This window comes from Alosa sapidissima, chromosome 21 (assembly GCF_018492685.1).
Source record: "Alosa sapidissima isolate fAloSap1 chromosome 21, fAloSap1.pri, whole genome shotgun sequence".
NCBI lineage: Eukaryota > Metazoa > Chordata > Actinopteri > Clupeiformes > Clupeidae > Alosa > Alosa sapidissima.
The window spans coordinates 30480521-30501402 of NC_055977.1; the positions used below are offsets into that span (position 1 = coordinate 30480521).

The 20882-nt window shown below is 40.3% G+C and overlaps 1 protein-coding gene across 6 annotated transcripts in view; it reads right to left on the reverse strand.

The window, feature by feature from the left end:
* Positions 1-1298: 1298 nt before the first annotated feature.
* The window catches only part of tmem79a (transmembrane protein 79a), a 28920-nt gene continuing 9336 nt past the window's right edge, over positions 1299-20882 (reverse strand). The window contains exons 2-6 of one of the 6 annotated variants that reach the window (XM_042076978.1): positions 12386-12511; positions 11834-12287; positions 11237-11419; positions 10721-10943; positions 1299-1460 (exon numbers count right to left, since the gene is read on the reverse strand). In XM_042076978.1, coding sequence (XP_041932912.1) covers positions 1451-1460; positions 10721-10943; positions 11237-11419; positions 11834-12260 — 843 coding nt within the window. In that variant the 5' untranslated portion in view covers positions 12261-12287; positions 12386-12511 and the 3' untranslated portion in view covers positions 1299-1450. Of the gene's footprint in view, positions 1461-6967; positions 8170-10720; positions 10944-11236; positions 11420-11833; positions 12313-12385; positions 12512-20882 lie in introns of those variants that run through there. The other 5 variants (XM_042076976.1, XM_042076975.1, XM_042076972.1 and 2 more) reach the window with 5 other exon arrangements.

Here is a 20882-nt window from a genome sequence, read left to right on the forward strand (position 1 = left end):
ACCAGTGGTACTGGCTTTTGGTGATAATAAGTTCAGTGAGTCATACATTACACAGTGATGAGTAGTAAAAGGGCATCTTAGCACAAATCTGCATAATATATTATTGAACGCAACATTTAATGATTTCTGGTGTGATTCTGATGTGTTTTGGTAGACAACATCCGCATAGTCTAAGATAGGAAATATTAGTTGAGACACAATCCTTAACCTAATCGGTTGAGTAAGGTGTAGGTTTTTGAACGTTCTAAGTTCCGCAACAATTGAAGGTTCTAAAATTCTATGTTGAATTCAATGAACCCAGATATTCTTTAGAACGTTCATTTCTCAACATTCCCTCCTTTAAGGGTTAATGGAGCGATACAAAATTCGTAAATTACAGTTGATCTTTTTTACAACAGAATTAATGTGACACCTAAAGGAGAGTTGTGAGTCAAGCCAAAGGCCCAAGTATTTAATTTCATTAACTAGTACCAGTGGAGTATTATCTGAGAATTTGAGTGAAAGAGTGTTATCTTGATTTGATGTAGCTGATCTGGTGGGGAACAGCATGCTGTATGACTTTTCTTGTTCAGTAAAAGGTGGTTGGATTGAAACCAAAGTTGAATGGCATTAAAGTTTGATTGCAGTGTGGGTTGAATCTTAGAAACAGACACATTAGATGTGTAAATCACTGTGTCATCTGCATAGAGATGAATGTGACAGTCTGAACAGATTAGAGGAAGATCATTAATAAACAGTGAAAATAGGAGAGGCCCTAAAGAAGAGCCTTGAGGAACGCCTTTCTCCATTATTAAGGACTGTGATACAGAACCATGAAGAGACACACACTGACGTCTACAGTGGAGATAAGAATAAAACCAAAGAAGAGAGTTTTTGGAGAGGCCTATTGCATGTAGTTTGTCCAGAAGCAAATAGTGATCAACCATATCAAAAGCCTTAGTAAGGTCTATAAATATTGCACCAGTCGACATGTTATTGTCTAGGGAGGATGAGACTAACTATACATGAGAAATCCTACATTTTAAGTAAGTTACAACAGAGGGGGGCGTGTTGTTCTAATTCAAGGCTCATCCTCCAAGACGTCGTTAATTAGGAACACCCATCTTGCACATGGCCAAATTGTAGCAGCCATATGTGACAATGTGAAGTGTGAAAGCCCCCTACAGACAAAGAATCCCACCTGGGAATAAGCAAAGGTGTCTAGATAGATTTCCATTGAATTCTAACCATTCAAGGATAAACAAAGGATACTCTGCATACAGACCAAAGACACAAGAAATACACAAGTAGGTATAATATTGATTCACAATACTTTAATACAAATACCCCTTTTCAAGTCCTAAAGACTTGAACATTAAACTATTCACATACAATTCAGTCACTTGCTAAACAATTACACAAAATTGTTTTATCATTTTCAGAACTGTCCTCTTGATTATGTTGCATTGTCTTAGTAGGACCTTTAGGGGGTGGAAGGAGGTTACAGATCATGAGAGAACAATAATAACAGCAGTACCGTATTTTCCAGACTATAAGTCACACTTTTTTTCATAGTTTTGTTCATAGTATCAAAATATATATTTAACATTTTAACAATTTAACATGTTTTTAAATGATAGTCAGTATGAATTGACACTAACCCTATGAAACATTACCGTCTAAAGCGGCGAGAGGGCCCTCTAGGCTTGTGGAATGAGATTGGTGAACTTGCAGGTCAGACATTTTTGCTTTTGATAGCTGCTGCTCCAAACAAATAAAGGCCTGCCTCAAATACAAGCCTGCCCCAAATAAAGGCCTGTGCTTTGCGCAGCCCAAGTAAATAAACGACCCCGGCCATAATTTGAGGATGTATGATAGTCTGTCTCCTAAACATTCCTCACACATTCTCGAAATCATACACCGGACGCTGTAGTCTTTCTACATGGGTTTAGTTAATGATCGGGCTATAATAAGACCACACTTTAATAGGGGTTGGTGTAAAGCAGGACATTTTAGCATCCCAAAAGGCTTTTGTCGGGACTCGGGACACGCAACTCAAAATCAGGACTGTCTCGGTTAACCCATTCGTGCTGGATGCTGCACGACGCAACACTCCATCTCCCGCCTGTTGCTGCATAGCGCAGCATTGACTCTCCCGCTGGTTGCTGCGTAGCGCAGCATGCTTTTTATTTCATGTTTCTAGGTGTACAGAGGCTTAGATAGTAAGGTTTTGGTAGACGTTGACAATTCTTAGTATTTTTTCAGAAAACCCTCAGGAAATAAGGTTATTTAGTCTAGAATGCCATAGGATTCTATAGGCGTTTTTAGCAGACATTTCAGGAGTAAATGGGTTAAACCAGGTGGTCTGGTTACCCTATTCTGTGTGCTAGTTGAATAACTTGCCTTTCCAGATTAAATGTCCATACTGGTTAAGAAAGGCATGTGAACAGTCTCTAAAATGAGGGTAGCTTCCTTAGTAGCCTATAGCGTGCGTTGTTGAAAGTTTGCACGTTCTTTTAAACACGCATCTTTTTTCTCTCTCGCTCTCTCGGAGGTGGCCTCCCGAGCAATTTGCTGTGCTGCCGGCTTGTGCCTGGACATCGCCCAAAATGCTTGATTGCATTGCATTCTCCACGTTTCTAGCTAAATTTTCATCTACCACATCAGCATTTTTGTTCAGCGAATCTTTTGTAAATTGGTTTACAATTACCGTCGGGCCCTCGTTATCGCCCGGTTCGCCTGCAGCCATGATCTCCTTCTGCAAATTCTTTTAAAACGCACATCTTTTTCCTCTCTCCTTCTCGGAGGTAGCCTCCCGAGCATTTGCTCTGCTGTCGGCTTGTGTTTGGGCATCGCCCAAAATTCTTGATTGCATTGCATTCTCCACATTTCTAGCTACATTTTCATGTAGGTCTACCACATCAGCATTTTTGTTCGGTGAATCTTTTGTAAAGTGCTTTGCAATTACCGTCGGGCCCTCATTGGCTGCGTTATCGCCCAGCTCACCTCAGCTTGCTGATCACTCCGTCGTCTTCATTAATATTCCCGGTAGAATTCTTAATCTTTTTGGCCTCTATGTGTCCAGTTACATAGTCTGTCTGTTCTTGGTCTTGTATAAATAAAGAAATAAATGTGATTTATAGTCCGGTGCGACTTATAGTCCTGAAAATAGTACAAAGACTGACATCAAAGACTGGACAGGGCGAACCAGCTGAACCACTTCTACAACATGTTTGACTGCCCTGCTCCAGCTCCAATGGCAGGGGTCTGTCCACCACCCCCGGCTAACTAAGACACCATAACAGCCATAAGTCACACAGATCCAAGATGCACCCCTCCCCCTCCCCCCCCTTACACCCCTCATCATCACAGCAGATCAAGTGAGAGCTAAACTAAAGAAACTTCACACAAATAAGGCAGCGGGCCTGATAGACTGTGTCCAAGGCTACTCAAGGCCTGTGCTGCTGAACTGGGGGAGCCACTGAAGCACATCTTCAATTTGAGTCTACGCCTTGGACAAGTTCCAACACTGTGGAAGACATCATGTCTCACCCCTGTCCCTAAAAAGCCACACCCTAGTGAGCTTAATGACTACAGACCTGTCGCTCTAACATCACAAGTGATGAAGACAATGGAGCGACTGGTCTTAGGTATGCTCAGACCCCAGGTACGCCATGCACTAGACCCGTTACAGTTTGCATACCAGGAGAAAGTGGTCATGGACGATGCCATCACTTGTCTTCTACACAGGACACATTCTCACCTAGACAAGGGGGAAAGCTGTGAGAATCATGTTCTTTGATTTCTCAAGTGGTTTTAACACCATCCAACCCCTCAGACTGGGAGACAAGCTCTTGCAGATGGGTGTGGACGCTCACCTGGTAACCTAAATTACAGATTACCTGACCGAGCGACCACAGTTTGTCAGAGTGAAGAACTGTCTCTCTGACACTGTGACCAGCAGCACCGGAGCGCCACAGGGAACTGTGCTCTCTCCAGTCCTGTTCACCCTGTACACATCTGACTTCTGCTACAACATCGAGTCATGCCACATGCAGAAGTTTTCTGACGATACTGCAATTGTGGGGTGTATCAGGAACGGGCAGGAGGAGTACAGGAGCTCCTCAGGATGTTCTACCAGTCTGTTGTTGCCAGCGTCCTCTTCTATGCAGTGGTATGTTGGGGAGGAAGCACAAAGAAGAAGGATGCGGGGCGACTTGACAGGCTGGTAAGGAAAGCTGGCTCTGTAGTGGGAGCTAAACTGAAGTGCATCACTTCAATGTCTGACAAAAGGACCCTGAACAAACTGATCAACATCTTGGACAATGAGTGTCACCCACTCCACAGCACTATTGTTAAGCAGAAGAGCCTGATCAGCTGGAGACTTCGCTCACTGCCTTACACAACGGACAGACTGAGAAAGTCATTTGTCCCCAGGGCCATTGAACTGTTCAATGCCTCACTTAAGGGAAGAGGAGAGATAGACTTCTCTGCATAGTCTGTCTGCCTCTTCACCCCCTCCATGTTTGGTACTGTCTGTCCACTAGCCACTTGTACCACTGTCTTTATGCCTCACTGTTATTAGCACATTAGCACATATGCATAACCCCCCCCCCCCCCCCCGAACTGCCGAACTGTGGCCACACTTATACATTTTCTTAAATAGTTAAATATATAGGTATATAGACTTTACTTTAGCATTGTTGCACTGTTGGACTTACTCATTTGCACTATCACCATGACCACTATCACCATTGCACTACCACCATGAACCTCATTCACACAGAGCACCTTAGAGCACCTTACCATACCTTACTATGCACAGAGAATCACAGGCTCAGTCCCTGCCTCAGTCATTGCAAGCGCCTCTGATTGATTAATCACCACTATGTGGATACTGTTTTTTAGAATTGATTTAGATTAAGTGTTAGTATAATTTGTATTTTTGTAATTTGTATTTTAGTATATTTTTATATATATTGTATTAAGTGTTAGTTAGTATAATTTGTATTTTAGTATATTTAGCATATTCTTTATCTTCTACTGTCCTTATTGCTTAGTTGTGTTTTTATATTATATACTTTAATTACTCTTTCTGCTGTTAAAGAATGTGTTTGTGTTGTATGTATGCTGCTGAGACCTTGAATTTCCCCTGGGGATCAATAAAGTATCTATCTATCTATGAGATGTATGCCTCTCCTAATAATATCCAGTGAATTAATTTAGGCACAGATGGACTCCAATCAAGTTGTAGAAGCATCTGAAGGACCATTGGTAGAAGTAGGATGCACCAGATCTCAAGTGTCATAACAGAAAGTGTGAATACTTATGTAAATGGAATTTCAGTCTTTTATTTTTTTATACATTTACAAAACACTCCAAACACTTGCTTTTGTGTTGGAGTATTGTGTGTAGATTGAGGAGAAAATTAATAATTGAATCCAAGATAAGTCTGAATCATAACAAAATGTGGAAAAAGTGAAGTGCTGTGAATACTTTCTGTATGCACTGTATCTGTTCTTGTATCGAATCGTGCCCATGTATCTATCTATCTGTGAATCGGATCGTCTTTTACATGAGAGATTCACACCCCTACTGTTTACACTGCACTATATATCTTGTCCTGTCTATACTTTGTATCACACTGCACTTTTCTGCTTTTTTGCACTTCTGATTAGACACAAACTGCATTTTGTTGCCTTTGTACTCTGCACAATAAAGTTGAATCTAATCTAATCTAAAAAAACATGATTAAGCGATTGTGTATGCTCATATAGGCTAGAAGGCCAGCAGTTCATGGGGCATCTATCTATTTTGTTTAAAAAAAAAAAGTTTTATTTGTGATTTTACGTTACTACTACTACACTACCCATAATCCTAATGTGTAAAAGCAGAGCTTTTGATTGATAGAGATCAACTGTTGCCATGGAAACGTTTATGCCTTAACTCCCGCCTTTACTAACCTGGCTTGCTCCTTAATTACTTTACGGTAGTTAGTCATCTTGTTGTCTTACATTCAAAAGTAAGCATGTTAAACTATCATTAGGTTAGGTTGGAAAATGTATAATTAGTAATGGCTGATGGGATGAATAGTTCCTTTGCTGAGAAATTAAAATATGTACAGTCTTGTACCTTTGCCTTTTTGTAGGCCTACTAATACATATGACAATAAACCAAACTTGAACTTGATTTTTTCTTTTTTCAGTTTTTTTGCTCGAAATGTTGTATGATTCACGAGTCACGTCACAGCTGTTCAGCCTAAGGCAATGTCTAAAACTTTATATACGTATTTTTCCACATGTCAATGGGGGAAATTAATGGAAAATTTACTTCCAGACTGTAAGCCCTCACGGAAGGGGGGCGGGACTGTTGGAGACAAGGTCCGAAATGAAGTCAGCTTCTCTAGTTCTCTCTTCAGTATAACAGTAAAAGCCTTTCATTGAAAATGTAATAGTTTTTATTTTTCCATGTCTGAAATGAAAAAAACGAAAAAACTATTTGAATCCTTTATGTCCCATTTAATATCATTATGTCACAACATAATTGATTTCAGATTGTATGTCCAATTAACATCTCTAAAGAAATGACAGTCCATGCAGACTTTACATAGATTTTACGACAAAGCCATGATTGTTATCTAAGTCTAACAGAAATGTGTCACTTGCAAGTAATGAACACAGAATTATGATGTGAAAATACCACAACTATATATATATAAATATATGAAGAGTTCAGATGCAAAACCCTCTAAATCCGTCTGACCACTTTTCTTTTAAATGAGCATTTAAATTCAGGCTCCTATAGGTTTTTGCCTATAAATCGATATTTCAGACCAGGAAGAGAGTGGTATTTAGTGGGTTTAGAAGTTAAATTATTTGATTAGCGTATACTATGTGTGGAGAGCATCCCCTCACCATCTTTATCTCATTTTTGACATAGGTGGCATTTAGAGGCTTTTGCATCTGAACCCTTCATATATATATATATATATATTTCATATTCAACTGTTTGAATAATAATAAAACAGACATACAATCTCTTCCCAAATCATTTGCACCCCTGGTAAAGATGAGTAAAAAGGGTTTTAAAAAGAATCTTTTCATGACTTCTCACCCTAACACTGAAAAAAGAGGAAAATCAAAACTGGAGTGAGTGAACCGACGTGAGGCTAATTTAATCAGTAAAAATGCCTTTCTATTTCCATTAAGAAATAATTATCTTTAACACATGCCACAATTATTGACACTCATTATTTTTCACAACCTCCCTTTGCCAATAAAACAGCTTTTAATATTCTCTGATAAGTATGTAAGTCAGTAAGTAAGTCTTTTATAAAGCACATTTGTATGTGTAGCACAAAGCACTCTACACACAAACATCAAGACAAACAAACTAACAATTAATAAAAAATTAAAAAATTAAATAATTTAATTTGTTACATTGAAACTAAAATGTCCATGGGCAAAAGTGATTATCATGAACAGCACACAGCACGGTGTGATTGAACAAACTGGAGAGCTTTGGCACAGATCAAGAGTCGCAATTGCTCTGAGCAGATGCTGGAAATTGAAACTGCAGAGCAAGGAATGTGATGCTATTCCTCTTCAGATCGTCCACACTCTTATGTCGTCTCTTGTGCACTCTCATCTTTAGTTTACCCCACAAATTCTCCTTAAATCTGGGGACTGCAATGGTAATGGAGGAAGCTTGATTTCATATACAGTGTATTTTGGATAATTGTCCCTCTGGAGGATCCAATGAAGACCCATATTCAGTTTCTTAGGAGAGGCATATTTGTAAACTGTTGTATTTTGATGTCCTTGTAACCTAATGAGGTTCCCAGGGGTTTTAGTGGATAAACAGTGCACATAATTACAGACACTCCTCCCAGAGGGCAACTTAATCAGGGGTGCCAATAATTCTGCTGGGCACTGTAGTTGGGGCATTTAATCTCGCTTCAGAGAACTCTTCATTCTGTACACCATCATTCTCACTTGTAGTCATTACCACCACCATCTCACTTTGGGTGGAGGAACTGCAGTTGGTGGAACAGTGTTGAACAGTGTGTCTGGTGAGGTGACAATAAAGTAAATATTGGCACCTAACATGGCTAAAACTGGGAAAAAAGAGAGTCCATACCCCAGACCTCGCACACCACTGCTGAAGGCTGCACACACCCAGTAGATCAACCTGGAAATGAGCAGGGTAAAAACCATAGAGTGTGTCACTACAGGATACATAGATTATAGGGCTAGAACAATTGCCCCAAGAGAGGAGATCACTGTGGTTGGAAAAGTGACCCTGGTTTTAAAATGGTCCTCAAATTGTTGATTACCAATATGCCCACTTTCTTTTGATACTTGTGATTGACTATTTCAGTAGGATACTGTATTTCAATACAAGTAGTATAGTTGGAGGAAACTATTTCAATCCTATTTCATTGTTGCCTACAGGATAGGCTGATAATGTTTCTGTATTAATTCTACTTCGGGTCATACGATGAAAGGTCCCATTGCTGAGACATGGACACCTGTCATGTACCTGTCATGACATGGACACCTTCATGTGGCTGCCATACTCAATGTCATCAAAAACCACAAAATCTGTCCAGCCCTCACAAAATTTGGCACAGATTACCGTATTTTCCAGACTATAAGTCACACTTTTTTTCATAGTTTGGCTGGTCCTGCGACTTATAGTCAGGTGCGACTTATATATGAAAAAAATTATATAATTGAACATGTTTTTAAATGTTAATTTATATTAACTGACATGAACCCTACATGAAACATTATCGTCTACAGCCTTGAGAGAACGCTCTCAAAGGCACAAGTCGTGAAACACACGTGCAAATCCTCAAATTACTGCCGGGATTCTATTTATAGCTGGGCCTCAGATTCGGACAAATAAAAGCCAGTATAATTTTGTTTCAATTTAACTCATAAAATAGCTCTTCTTAATAATTTATATTGTTGGTTGGTTTAATATTGTTGCCAACGAAGTCATTGTCCTACACCATGAGTCTCCAACACATTGCTCTCAAGCTACCAGTAGCACGCAGCCCCAGGTTAACCTACATTTAAACACAATTGTTGCTGCCAGGCATCAGCCTACGAATTTTATAAAAAAGTAAATCATGCATAATTTAAAACTAACTAAATCTTAGACCTTTGGCTATACAGAATAAGGTTTCCCTTGCAGCACAACACACGTTCCATGAATGAATGAATGAATGAAAGCGGATGCCAATTATCTCGCAATAAGCGGATGGATATCCCGACACTCTTTCATACATGAAACTTAATAGTGACCCAATGCCATTGATAGCCTAACGGTATGCTGCTCCAAACGAAAAGTATAGGCCTATGTCTCACAGTAAAACGCAAGAAATGAAGGCCTATAGCTGACTCGAATAGGCTACAAGCCATGGTCCAAATAAAGGTGCTGTGCTTTGCCCAGCCATAAATTCAGGATTCACGATAGTCTGTCCCCTAAACATTCCTCACCCGTTATCTGGACATGCATGAAAACATTTGAAAACAAAACTCACTGCCATGTAATATTTGATCGCTGTTTTGCTACTAATTATCTTTCACGTGAATACGCATCTTTTTTTCTCTCGCTCTCTCGGCGAGCATTTGTTCTGCTGCCAGCTTGTGCCAATACGCTATATCGTCCAAAATGCTTGATTGCATTGCATTCTCCACATTTTTAGCTAAAATTTCATGTACCACATCAACATTTTTGTTCAGTGAATCTTTTATAAATTGCTTTACAATAGCGTCGGGCACTTGTCAGCAGCCTTCGGCTTGCCTCTTGCCACTATTCACTCGTCTTCAAGATTCCCTGTAGAATTCTCAATATTTTTGGCCTCAATGTGTTCAGTTACATAGTCTGTCTGTTCTTAGTCTTGGATTTTGTGAAATAATTTTTTAAAATATCATCTGCTTGCTGCAGCTTCGGTCTGCACGTCCTTTTAAAACCGCATATTTTTCTCTCTCAAGCATTTAATCTGCTGCCGGCTTGTCTCTCCACATCGTCCAAAATGCTTGATTGCATTGTATTCTCCACATTTTTAGCTAAATTTTCATGTACCATATAAGCATTTTTGTTCAGTGAATCTTTTGTAAATTGCTTTACAATTACCGTCGGGCCTATAGGCCTATCGCCTGGCTTGCTTCAGTCACGTCTAAAACTGCATCTTTTTCTCTCTTGTGAGCATTTAATCTGCTGCCAGCCTGTGACTCCACATCGCCCAAAATGCTTGATTGCATTGTATTCTCCACATTTTAGATACATTTTGGTGTACCACATGGTATTTTCTTTCAGTGAATCTTTTGCTTTGCAATGACCTTCCTGCCCTCCTCTTGGCTGCCTTCACTCATTCGTCTTCATTAACATTAATCTTTTTGGCCTCAATAATCCAGTTACATAGTCTCTGTTTTTGGTTTTGGATTTTGTGAAATACATTTCTAAATAAATGCGACTTATAGTCCGGTGCGACTTATATATGTTTTTTTCCTGTTCATGACGCATTTTTTGACTAATGCGACTTATACTCAGGAGCGACTTATAGTCCGGAAAATACGATATGTATATGACGTAGCCCCATACAATTAACCATTGCAATATCAAGTGCTAAATCAAGGAATGATTTTCGCATTAATCATTTATTCTTAACATTTGAACTAAACTGCGCATTTGAAGAATTGTTACATCCATAACATACAGCTATACACACCTGCCGAACACAAAGATGATGGTTAGGAGTGGTATGAGCTTGAGCAGGTCCTGCTGTATGTAGGTGGACATGACACCCAGCTGCAGGAAGTAGAGCAGGTAGAGAGTAAGGGAGTCATGCACATAGTACCAGTGCATGGCAACATCCCGATTCTGACAGCAGTCCTCGAACTGTGGGGTCAGCTCACTGCACCTCAACCGTGACACACTCTGCACCAGCACACCTGAACAAAATACAAAAATATTAGCTCAAATTCATATAACAGAGATACTGGCAATACCTGAACTATCCCTCAGGAACAACTGGACTCTATTACTGGCAAGAATACCAAACGGAAATACAAAAAAAATAGTACTATAGGTAAATACATCATATTGAATGATAACATTCAGTGTTCATTTATACAAGACATTTGAGGAGCACAACAATGTGATTAAACCAAACATCTTAAATATCTCCAGATTTTTTTAGTGCAAATATCTAAAGATACTTGACCACAGAGAGGTTCTTACTCACCCAAGCCTATGGGAATGGTGGCAAAGAATGCACAACGCAGTGTATACACCAGTCTGAAGGGGGTGCTGGTGATGGACGGGCCCTCAAAGGGTAGCAGTTCGTAGCCTGCCCATATCAAGAAGGGGAGGATGACCACAGCAGCTGCCATTGACACACCCATCCTCATAGAGTTGCCACAACCTGCTGGGGTGGAGGAAGGGTTAGTATTCATAGTGTTTACATTATATACATAACTTCAGAGTTTGAAAATATATCTTGGCTATATTGTGCTGCAAGTGTTGCACGATATTAGGGGGGGAAAACTGATGTTTTTTTTCAGCGATAAACACTTTTTTCTTGAGCATGCACATACACACTTCCTGTGTATTATGCATAATAAAGAAACAAAAACATGTTTTCACCACACCTGCGTAATAACCGCAGTGCCCAATAGCGAATCAGAATCAGATTGTACTTTTATCAAAAACAAGAAATGCATTTCCCATGTATGACCCACATATCTGTATTTACCTCACAACTGAGGACATTTTGCAAAATCAATGTATACATCTCAGTTAATAGGCAGGAAATTGTGGAAATGTTAATATCAATGCATACCTTTGAGTTGGGGGTGTTCAGAGGCACAGTGGTGGGGATGGGCAGGTTCAGTTGTGTTGCACAGTACATCATATAGGGGAGGTATTCCTGTGGACTGCTCACTTACAACAAGATCCTCTGGGCTGTCTTGCCTAATGTCAGTGTTCATCACGGTCACCACGGGGTTAAAGGCATGAGCACCCTTTTCTGGCATCACACTCCTATGGCTCCCCAAGGTTTCAGTGATGTCCCCTTCTTCACCAACTTCATAGTCAACTAATAACTTGTCCCCCTTGTCTTGGATCATTGTCTTCTCCAGCAAGCTGCTCCGTTTCCCTCCCAGTTGCATGACACTATGTGGACTCAAGGAGACTGTTGACATGCCAATAGTGTTGGGGCGGTCTTCCTTTTTGTCTGGCTCCCTGTTGGGAAGAGTGAAATCTGGCATCTCGGTGTGTGTGATCTCTTTCTGTTCCTGATCATGGATGTGACCTTGTTATCTGTCAGAGTCACTGTATAATGTACTGTATTATACTGTAAATCACTGTATTTGTAATTTTCTTGTTTACTTACCCAATATGTCTAATGGTCTTATTTCATGCCTGTATGTCTCAGTGGGCTTTCTGTGGTTTTGTAGTGTTTGAATGTACAAGCTATCTGCATTTCCTTTTACGCTGTCCAGAATGGCTTCAGGTTAATCTGAAATATGCACAAAAGCAATTTTCAACCTACACTCATCTGAGGGGAATTTTATCAGCTCTAACTAGAATGAATTGGACTTCAGTAAGCATCATCTTTCAAATGTGCATAAACTAGTTATATTAATGTGCCAATATTTCCCCATGATTACACAAAGGTGCTATATAAATAAAGACTTACTAACCAGGGTACTTTAACCACAAATGAGGAACATGCACCTGTTCCATGACAAATATATAATCCAGGGACTAACACTGCAGTCTAAAAAGTCTTTTAATTAAGTCTTTGTAATGCAGAATATGTTCCCTATTCTAAAGTTGGGTCTTTGTTCACATTTAATTCACAATTAATTTGGCACTTATTAACCCCCATGTGTTCCCTAAACTAAAGTTGCCCCCTATTCACGCTTTTTAAGTGTATTACAGCGCACACAAGAAGCAGACAGCCAAGTTAGCACAAATAATCGATTTTAGACCCAACTTTAGAATAGGGAACCTATTCTGCATTACAAAGACTTAATTATGAGGTATTTGTACACTATTAGCACTTGTGGTTTAGTGTCTAGTTCCATTTGAAAAGAGCATCTTTGATAAGTATTATTAGGTTCTTGTGATACCACCTTACAAGCCCCATACTGAGCCATGTATATTTAGGTCATAATTCATATGCAACAACTTATTTAATAACTATAAATAAGGGGTAATTAGGAGCTTACATTCTTAATTAAGGGTCTAGTAAGGGTAGAATAAGGTCTTGCAGAATAAGGTATTACAGTAATTAGTGACTTATAATGACTAACAAATGGCTAGTATGTTACTAATATACATGTTAGTAAGCAGCTAATTAATGGTGAAGATGTGTGTCTTAATAAAAAGTGTTACCAGAATTTGATATTATATCTTGAATTACAATTTCTGCTATGAGAATAGTGCTTCGAATATCTAAGAATGTTCTTCGGATATCTGATTTTTCTATCATACTGTTTTTTATCATACTGAATGAGAAACTCTCAAAAGGGGAGTCAGTTTTTTATGTTTGGAAAATATGGCCAATTTCAGGGCCTTGTAAGAGAGAAATGGCATAAGATATTATTTTATCTGATTATATTCTTGAATTCTACAGAGTTAGTGCAAATCACTACCCTGGAGATTCCAGACCCTGGTAATCTAGAAAGATTAAGGGTCTGGCCACGAATAATGTAATGGCCCAACTCGAGGGGCGGCACCAAGCGTGCATTTGACAATCTCACTGCACGCAATTGGATAACACAATACGACCAACGTTTACTGACTGATTCCGGACTTCGACGCAATTGGATAACACTACGACTGTCATCTGTTTAGCTCGCCTCTGGCCCGCCTATATCAGATACACCAATGTGATTGGCTCCCTGCGATACAAGTGGTAAAATTAACGTGCATCATTACTCATTGCCAGAGTGTCTCGCAGAGACAATTCAAATTGTGCTCTTACGAGAGCTCTGGAGTTTCCAGGGTACCAAATCACAGTGTCTCATATCAAAGGTGCCATGAATGTAGGAAGTTGGAAAAATAGTTGGCTGGTTCGCCAAAATGCGTAAAATACTGTTAAAGGGCCTTAGTGTTAAAACTGTTACTGATACAGACACAATGTTTTGGATTTCTCCATAGGTTTGGCATAGGAGTACCTGTAATTAGGGGTCCGAGCAGCGTAGCTGCAAATTTTCAGGTATGGTTACCAGTACACCCCCCCCCCCCCATAACCCAAAATTTGGGGTACTGCTCCCAAAGGTGGCGCTATTGGAAAAAAAAGTTAATTATGCTAATCTCTCCTTACCAGATTGACCTAGACTCAAAATTCTTTCATCATATTAATCTCTACATTTAGATGCATCTTTTTCACCCTGGTCTTATGCTCTAAAAATGTTTACTTTTGCCACAATTTCAGAGAAAAGCCAAACATCATAAAAAGTTTCACAGGCTTCAAAAATGATCAAATCTTCACCAAAATTCTCACAGACAATGTTTAGACAAAGCCTCACAAAAGTTATCAAAATAATTTTTCCATTTCAGAGATATAGACCAATAAAGTTCGACCACTCAGCCCATTTCTCCTATATTACCTATATTCCTATATGAGTAATTTTTTTCCTTGGAGAACAACCATACAACATCATTATGTGGATACCATCAACAGTGCACATTTTCAGATCTGTACTCTTTTTTATAGAGCCCTTAATTCTATTGTCAAATGTATGCTAGGAATTTTCTTGATGTTGTGTGTTTGCCAACATACATTTTCACCATGTGAATGTGACTGCCAAATATGTAGGATTGTCAGTGGCTCAGTGGGATAATGCCTAGTGCTAGTTAGCATACTATAACATTACAGCTACTTGTCAATATGGACTTGTAGTGCAAGGCAAGTATAACTGTAAAGGCTGTTTATCTTATTGACTCCAACACAGCTGTAGCCTATAATTATTTGTTATTCTTATAATATTTGTCATTTCTTATACATATTTAGTCTTCCTGTTATAACTTCCATGCTATAATTTTCAGTTCCTGTTTATCTATTGCACAATACCTATATATACCACAATAGGACCTAACTGTCCTATGAGCACTTCGACCTCGTCTAACATGCCCAGTGGCATTAGACAAAGGCTCCACCACGTTACTGTCGCCGCGATTGTGGAGAGGCACACGTTCAGAAGACAGAAGCTAGCGCTATGGATATTAGGCTACCTCCAGCCTCGTTTGCCACACCACTAACACCCTGCTAACTTCCCGATGAACACTCCGAACCTGTGAAACATTATTCCCACCAGTGACATTGGGCAAACGATTCAACGTTTGTGCTTGGTGTAAGCTAAACTATGGAGTAAACTCTCACTTTGTCCAGCTGCATCATTGCAAGGCAGGGACGCATCTGAAGCCTCACTAAACGAATCACCATCATTTTCTGAAGGCAGATATTCCCCTTCAGAATCAGGGTCCGCGAATAGAAGACCCAACACTTCATTTCAGGTAAACTTTTTTGATGCCATTAGACGATAATCTAATGCAAATACTCGCTGACGTTGACAATATCGCTCTGACAAAGTGGCTCACACGCACACTAGCTCCGGTATTTCATACACTGATTCAATGCGCTGTAGCTAGAAAGTTTTGTTTAAAGCGTGTCCTTTTTTCTACTCGGGGATGACGTATGACATGTCTGCCATCTAGTGGAGTGGAAGTCGAACGAAATATGACACCCTATTTGACTAAATCGGCCGTTTTATTCAGTACCGCATCTTGTCGACTATAGTCGCCTGTGGCGCCTAGAGGGTTAATAGGGCCAGTTTGTATGCTTAAAGCCTGAGACTGGCAGTTGGGCCAGGTGGCCTGAACACCTGCCATAGGATTCTAATTGCTGTGATGTCATAAATCATATATACCAACTTTCACATGAATCGGATCAACCGTCAAGGAGAAGTATGTTAAAATTGATCATGTCCACAACGCACAAAATCCCAATTACCTCACTTCCTGTGGGCGTGGCTAATGGCATGTTAATACAAAAGTTGATTGTTTTTGGGAGTTACACACACCCACCAAATTTGGTGTGTGCATCTAAAACTATATGCCAACCACAAGTCACAGTGACATAAGGGGGCGCTATGGAGTTCCTGGGCCAAGCCCAGTGCCAAGGCTTTTCCCCTGTGTATTCACGGTACCTCTTGACGTGTGTGCCAAATTTCATGCGTTTTCACCAATGGGAAGCACCTCTTTTGGCATCACAATTCATGACATTTTAGTCCGCACAAAATCCCAAATACCTCACTTCCTGTTGGGCGTGGCTAATGCATTGTACATACGAAAGTTGTTCATCTTGGGGAGATACACACACCTACCAAATTTGATGTGTCTAGCTGAAAGTATGTGCCAACCACTGCCTCAATCACCTAAGGGGGCGCTACTGAGTCCCTAGGCCACGCCCGGGGCCAAGCTCTTGTACCTAACTGCTTTGCGTGACACCTGATGTGTGTGCCAAATTTCAAGAGTTTTCGACCATGTTAACCACCTCAAAAAAGGAAAACGCTCTGAGACAAAGTTAATATAATAATAATAATAATAATAATAATAATAATAATAATAATCCTTACAAAAACAATAGGGCCTTGCGCCCTTCGGTGCTCGGGCCCTAATAATAATAATAATAATCCTTACAAAAACAATAGGGCCTTGCGCCCTTCGGTGCTCGGGCCCTAATAATCCTTACAAAATCAATAGGGCCTTGCGCCCTTCGGTGCTCGGGCCCTAATTATGTGATCTAATCTAATTTCAGGATCCTTGTTTCCCTTTTAACAAGCCATTTTCAAGATTTGATCCAATCCGATAGCCGAAATCCAGTAACTGAAATCCGATAACCGAAATCCGATCACGTTTCAAACAATCAAAGCATATGTAAAACTAAAAAGCTATGCTACCTCATGTTCGTTTTGCTCGGACCCCGTAAATCACCACTTGCGGTTATATTTAGGGCCCGAGCACCGAAGGGCGCAAGGCCCTATTGTTTTTGTAAGGATTATTAGGGCCCGAGCACCGAGAGGTGCAAAGCCCTATTGTTTTTGAAAGGATTATTATTATTATTATTAGGGCCCGAGCACCGAAGGGCGCAAGGCCCTATTGTTTTTGTAAGGATTATTATTATTAGGGCCCGAGCACCGAAGGGCGCAAGGCCCTATTGTTTTTGTAAGGATTATTATTATTATTATTATTATTATTATTATTATTATTATTTGTTCACCTTTTTGAGGTGGTTAGCATGGATGAAAAGTCTTGGAATTTGGCACACGCATCTGGTATCACAATGGCTACAGAGGCATAAAGGCTTGGCCCCGGGCGTGGCCCAGGGACTCAGTAGCGCTCCCTTAGGTGATTGATCCAGTGGTTGGCACATACTTTCAGCTAGACACACCAAATTTGGTAGGTGTGTGTATCTCCCCAAGATGAACAATTTTCATATGTGCAATGCATTAGCCACGCCCAACAGGAAGTGAGGTATTTGGGATTTTGTGCGGACTAAAATGTGATGAATTGTGATGCCAAAAGAGGTACTTCCCATCGGTGAAAAAGCATGAAATTTGGCACACAGGTCAAGAGGTACCGTCAATATACAGGGGAAAAGCCTTGGCACCGGGCGTTGCCCAGGAACTCCATAGCGCCCCCTTACGTCACTGTGACTTGTGGTTGGCATATAGTTTTAGATGCACACACCAAATTTGGTGGGTGTATGTAACTCCTAAAAACAAACAACTTTTGTATTAACATGCCATTAGCCACGCCCACAGGAAGTGAGGTAATTGAGATTTTGTGCGTTTTGGACATGATCAATTTTAACATACTCCTCCTAGACGGTTGATCCGATTCATGTCAAAGTTGGTATACATGACGCCGAGATGTTCCTGATTATAAATTGTGAAGCTTTTTTTGATATGTTGTACTTTGACGAAATGGTGAAATTATTAATTTTAATACCCTTCCACATAAACAATAAATGTGTCATAATTCACCATGCATGGCTTGAAATGTTTTATATTTCACAGGTCATTGAAGACCATGTTAATAATGATATTCACATGCCCATAATGCATGTTTGGCATAGCGCCACCAACTGGCAACAGAAAGAATGACAATTACACTGATGTCACATGATCAATTTTAACATACTGCTCCTAGACGGTTAGTCAGATTCATGTGAAATTTGGCAAACATTATGCCAAGATGTCGCTGATGTTAAATTGTGAAGGGATTTTTGATATGTTATATATTTGATATGATTTTAATATCTCACCACATAAAGAGGAAATGTGTCATAAATCACAGTGCATTGAATGAATGGTCTGAAACTTCTCAGGTTAATAGATATCATGATTATGATGATATCCAGATACCCAATGGGCCTGCCTGGCATAGCGCCACCACCTGGCCAAGCAGGAAAGAAATGGACAATGCCTTAAGTGATTGATCTGAAACTTTATACAATATTGGATATCATTATTGTGATGATATTCACATTCGTTATTCACAAGCCTAGCATAACGCCACCATCTGGCCAAGTAGGAAATGTGCCAGAAATGCTCTATGCTTTGAATAAATGTGCTGAAACTTCTCAGGTTAATAGATATTATGATTATGATGATATCCAGACACCCGATGGGCCTGCCTGGCATAGCGCCACCACCTGGTCAAGCAGGAAATGTGCCAGAAATGGACAATGCCTTAAGTGATTGATCTGAAAGTTTACAAAAATGTTGGATATCATTATTGTGATGATATTCACATGTGTAATTTTTATGCCTAACATAGCGCCACCATCTGGCCAACCAAAAAGTGTATCAGAAATGTTCTTTGCTTAAAATGAATGATCTGAAATTTCTCAGATTAATATATATTATGATTATGATGACACCCAATGGGCCTGCCTTGCATTGCGCCCCCACCTGGCCAAGCAAGTAAATGTGGCAGAAAATAAAATACAAAAACAAATAGCACACACATCAAATATGTACATTTCACAAACGCACCACGTCGGTGCTTTGTTGGATTCCGACATGTCACGGGTTGCGGCCCGCAGGTGCTCGGGCCCGCCATTGCCGCTTGCGGCTATATTTATTATTATTATTTATCTGCCATTGGAGTCTATGGTAGCCCATAGAACGCCTGGCTAAAAAGTTCAGATTTTTTCGTCGATAGTTTCTGGACACTCCACTGATCACTCACACTCATTTACGGACCTCTAAACCCAGCCGTCTAGCGCCACCAACAGGTCAAAGTTTGGCCGAAAGTTGAAAAGCTGGGTTGAAAGGTATTCGCAAGTCATTATTATTATGAAATTTAGCGCCCTGATTCAGGACCGTCCCATGATCACTCACCAATTTACAGAACTCTATGCCGAACACTCTAGCGCCACCAATAGGTCGAATCTGGACTCACATTCACGCATGTAACAATTGAACGGTGTGTTCGATTTTCACAAATCAAGCACCGTTTGAATCCCTGGACTGACCTGAGTTGAATGACCCCTACTACGTCACTTTCCATATTGGACCTCCGCCATATTGGATTTAGTCCAAACTCTACGAAAAGTTTCAGCGGTTACAAATGTCTTCCGATTTTCACGAAACTTGGTAGAGATGATCTTCTGCCCGAGCCGCACAAACGATACTTGTCAGATTTTTCAATTTCATTTTTATTTGCCCGTGACAGCCAATCAAATATGGTGACTAAGCCGCCAAACAGGAAGTGGACAAACATCTAGGTGACACTTTGAGTTAACATAACAAAACTCGATACCATTAGTCAGGACACTGTCCAAATCACTCACACCAATTTTCATGCATATACATTGAACACAGTAGCGCCACCACCAGTTTAATGCTGGACATGCGTTCATGCGCGTGATCCTTGAGTTCATCGACCCCTATCCCGTCACTTTCCGCCATATTGGATTTGGTCCAAACACTACGGAAAGTTTCAGCGCTCAAAAATTTCATTTGATTTTCCCGGAACTTGGCGGAGATGATCTTCAGACCGAGCCGCACAAACGATACTTGTCAGATTTTTCAAATTCCACTTTATTGGCCCATGACAACCAATCAAATATGGCGATGAAGCCGCAAAACAGGAAGTGGGCTAACATCTCGGAGACACTTTAATGTATGAAGTCCAAACTTGTTACAGGGACTTCGTATCTGATTCTGAGGACACAGTAGGAAATTGGCATCATTTGGCCTCTATAGGGGGCGCTGTAATACAGGAAGTGGGCTCGTATCTCAGCAACTCTTCGATGTATGAAGTCCAAAGTTGGTACAGGGACATATTAGCTGATTGTGAGGACATGCAAGGAAAGTAGTGATGCACGATATATCGGCCGCCGATATAATATCGGCTGATATGGTCATTTTTTTACACATCATATCGGTCCGATGTCAAAATAGGGCCGATGTGAACAGGCCGATAATCATTCCTGTGTATTTGACGTGTGTGTAGCGATCCAAGCGTGTTATCTGTCTACACTGAATCCGTTAAATATGCCCTTCTATTGCATCATATTTCTTATTTAAAATAGCAGGGCAACAAGACTGACAGAAAGAAGACACATCAGCATCTGACAAAAGTTCTTTCAAAACGTTGCGTTGTATCGCGCTGCTCGCGTTGATTGCAGTCAAGTTGATGGCTGGCTTGCATGTCATGTCACGCCTAGCACATCTCTCGCGGTAGGCTAAATATAACTGTGTCAGGCAGAATGTAGTTATATGGTCGTAATAGGAATTTAATAGGGCTGTAACAATATGCGATTCAAAACTGAAATCGCAACACTCATATCCACAAACCTGTGTCGC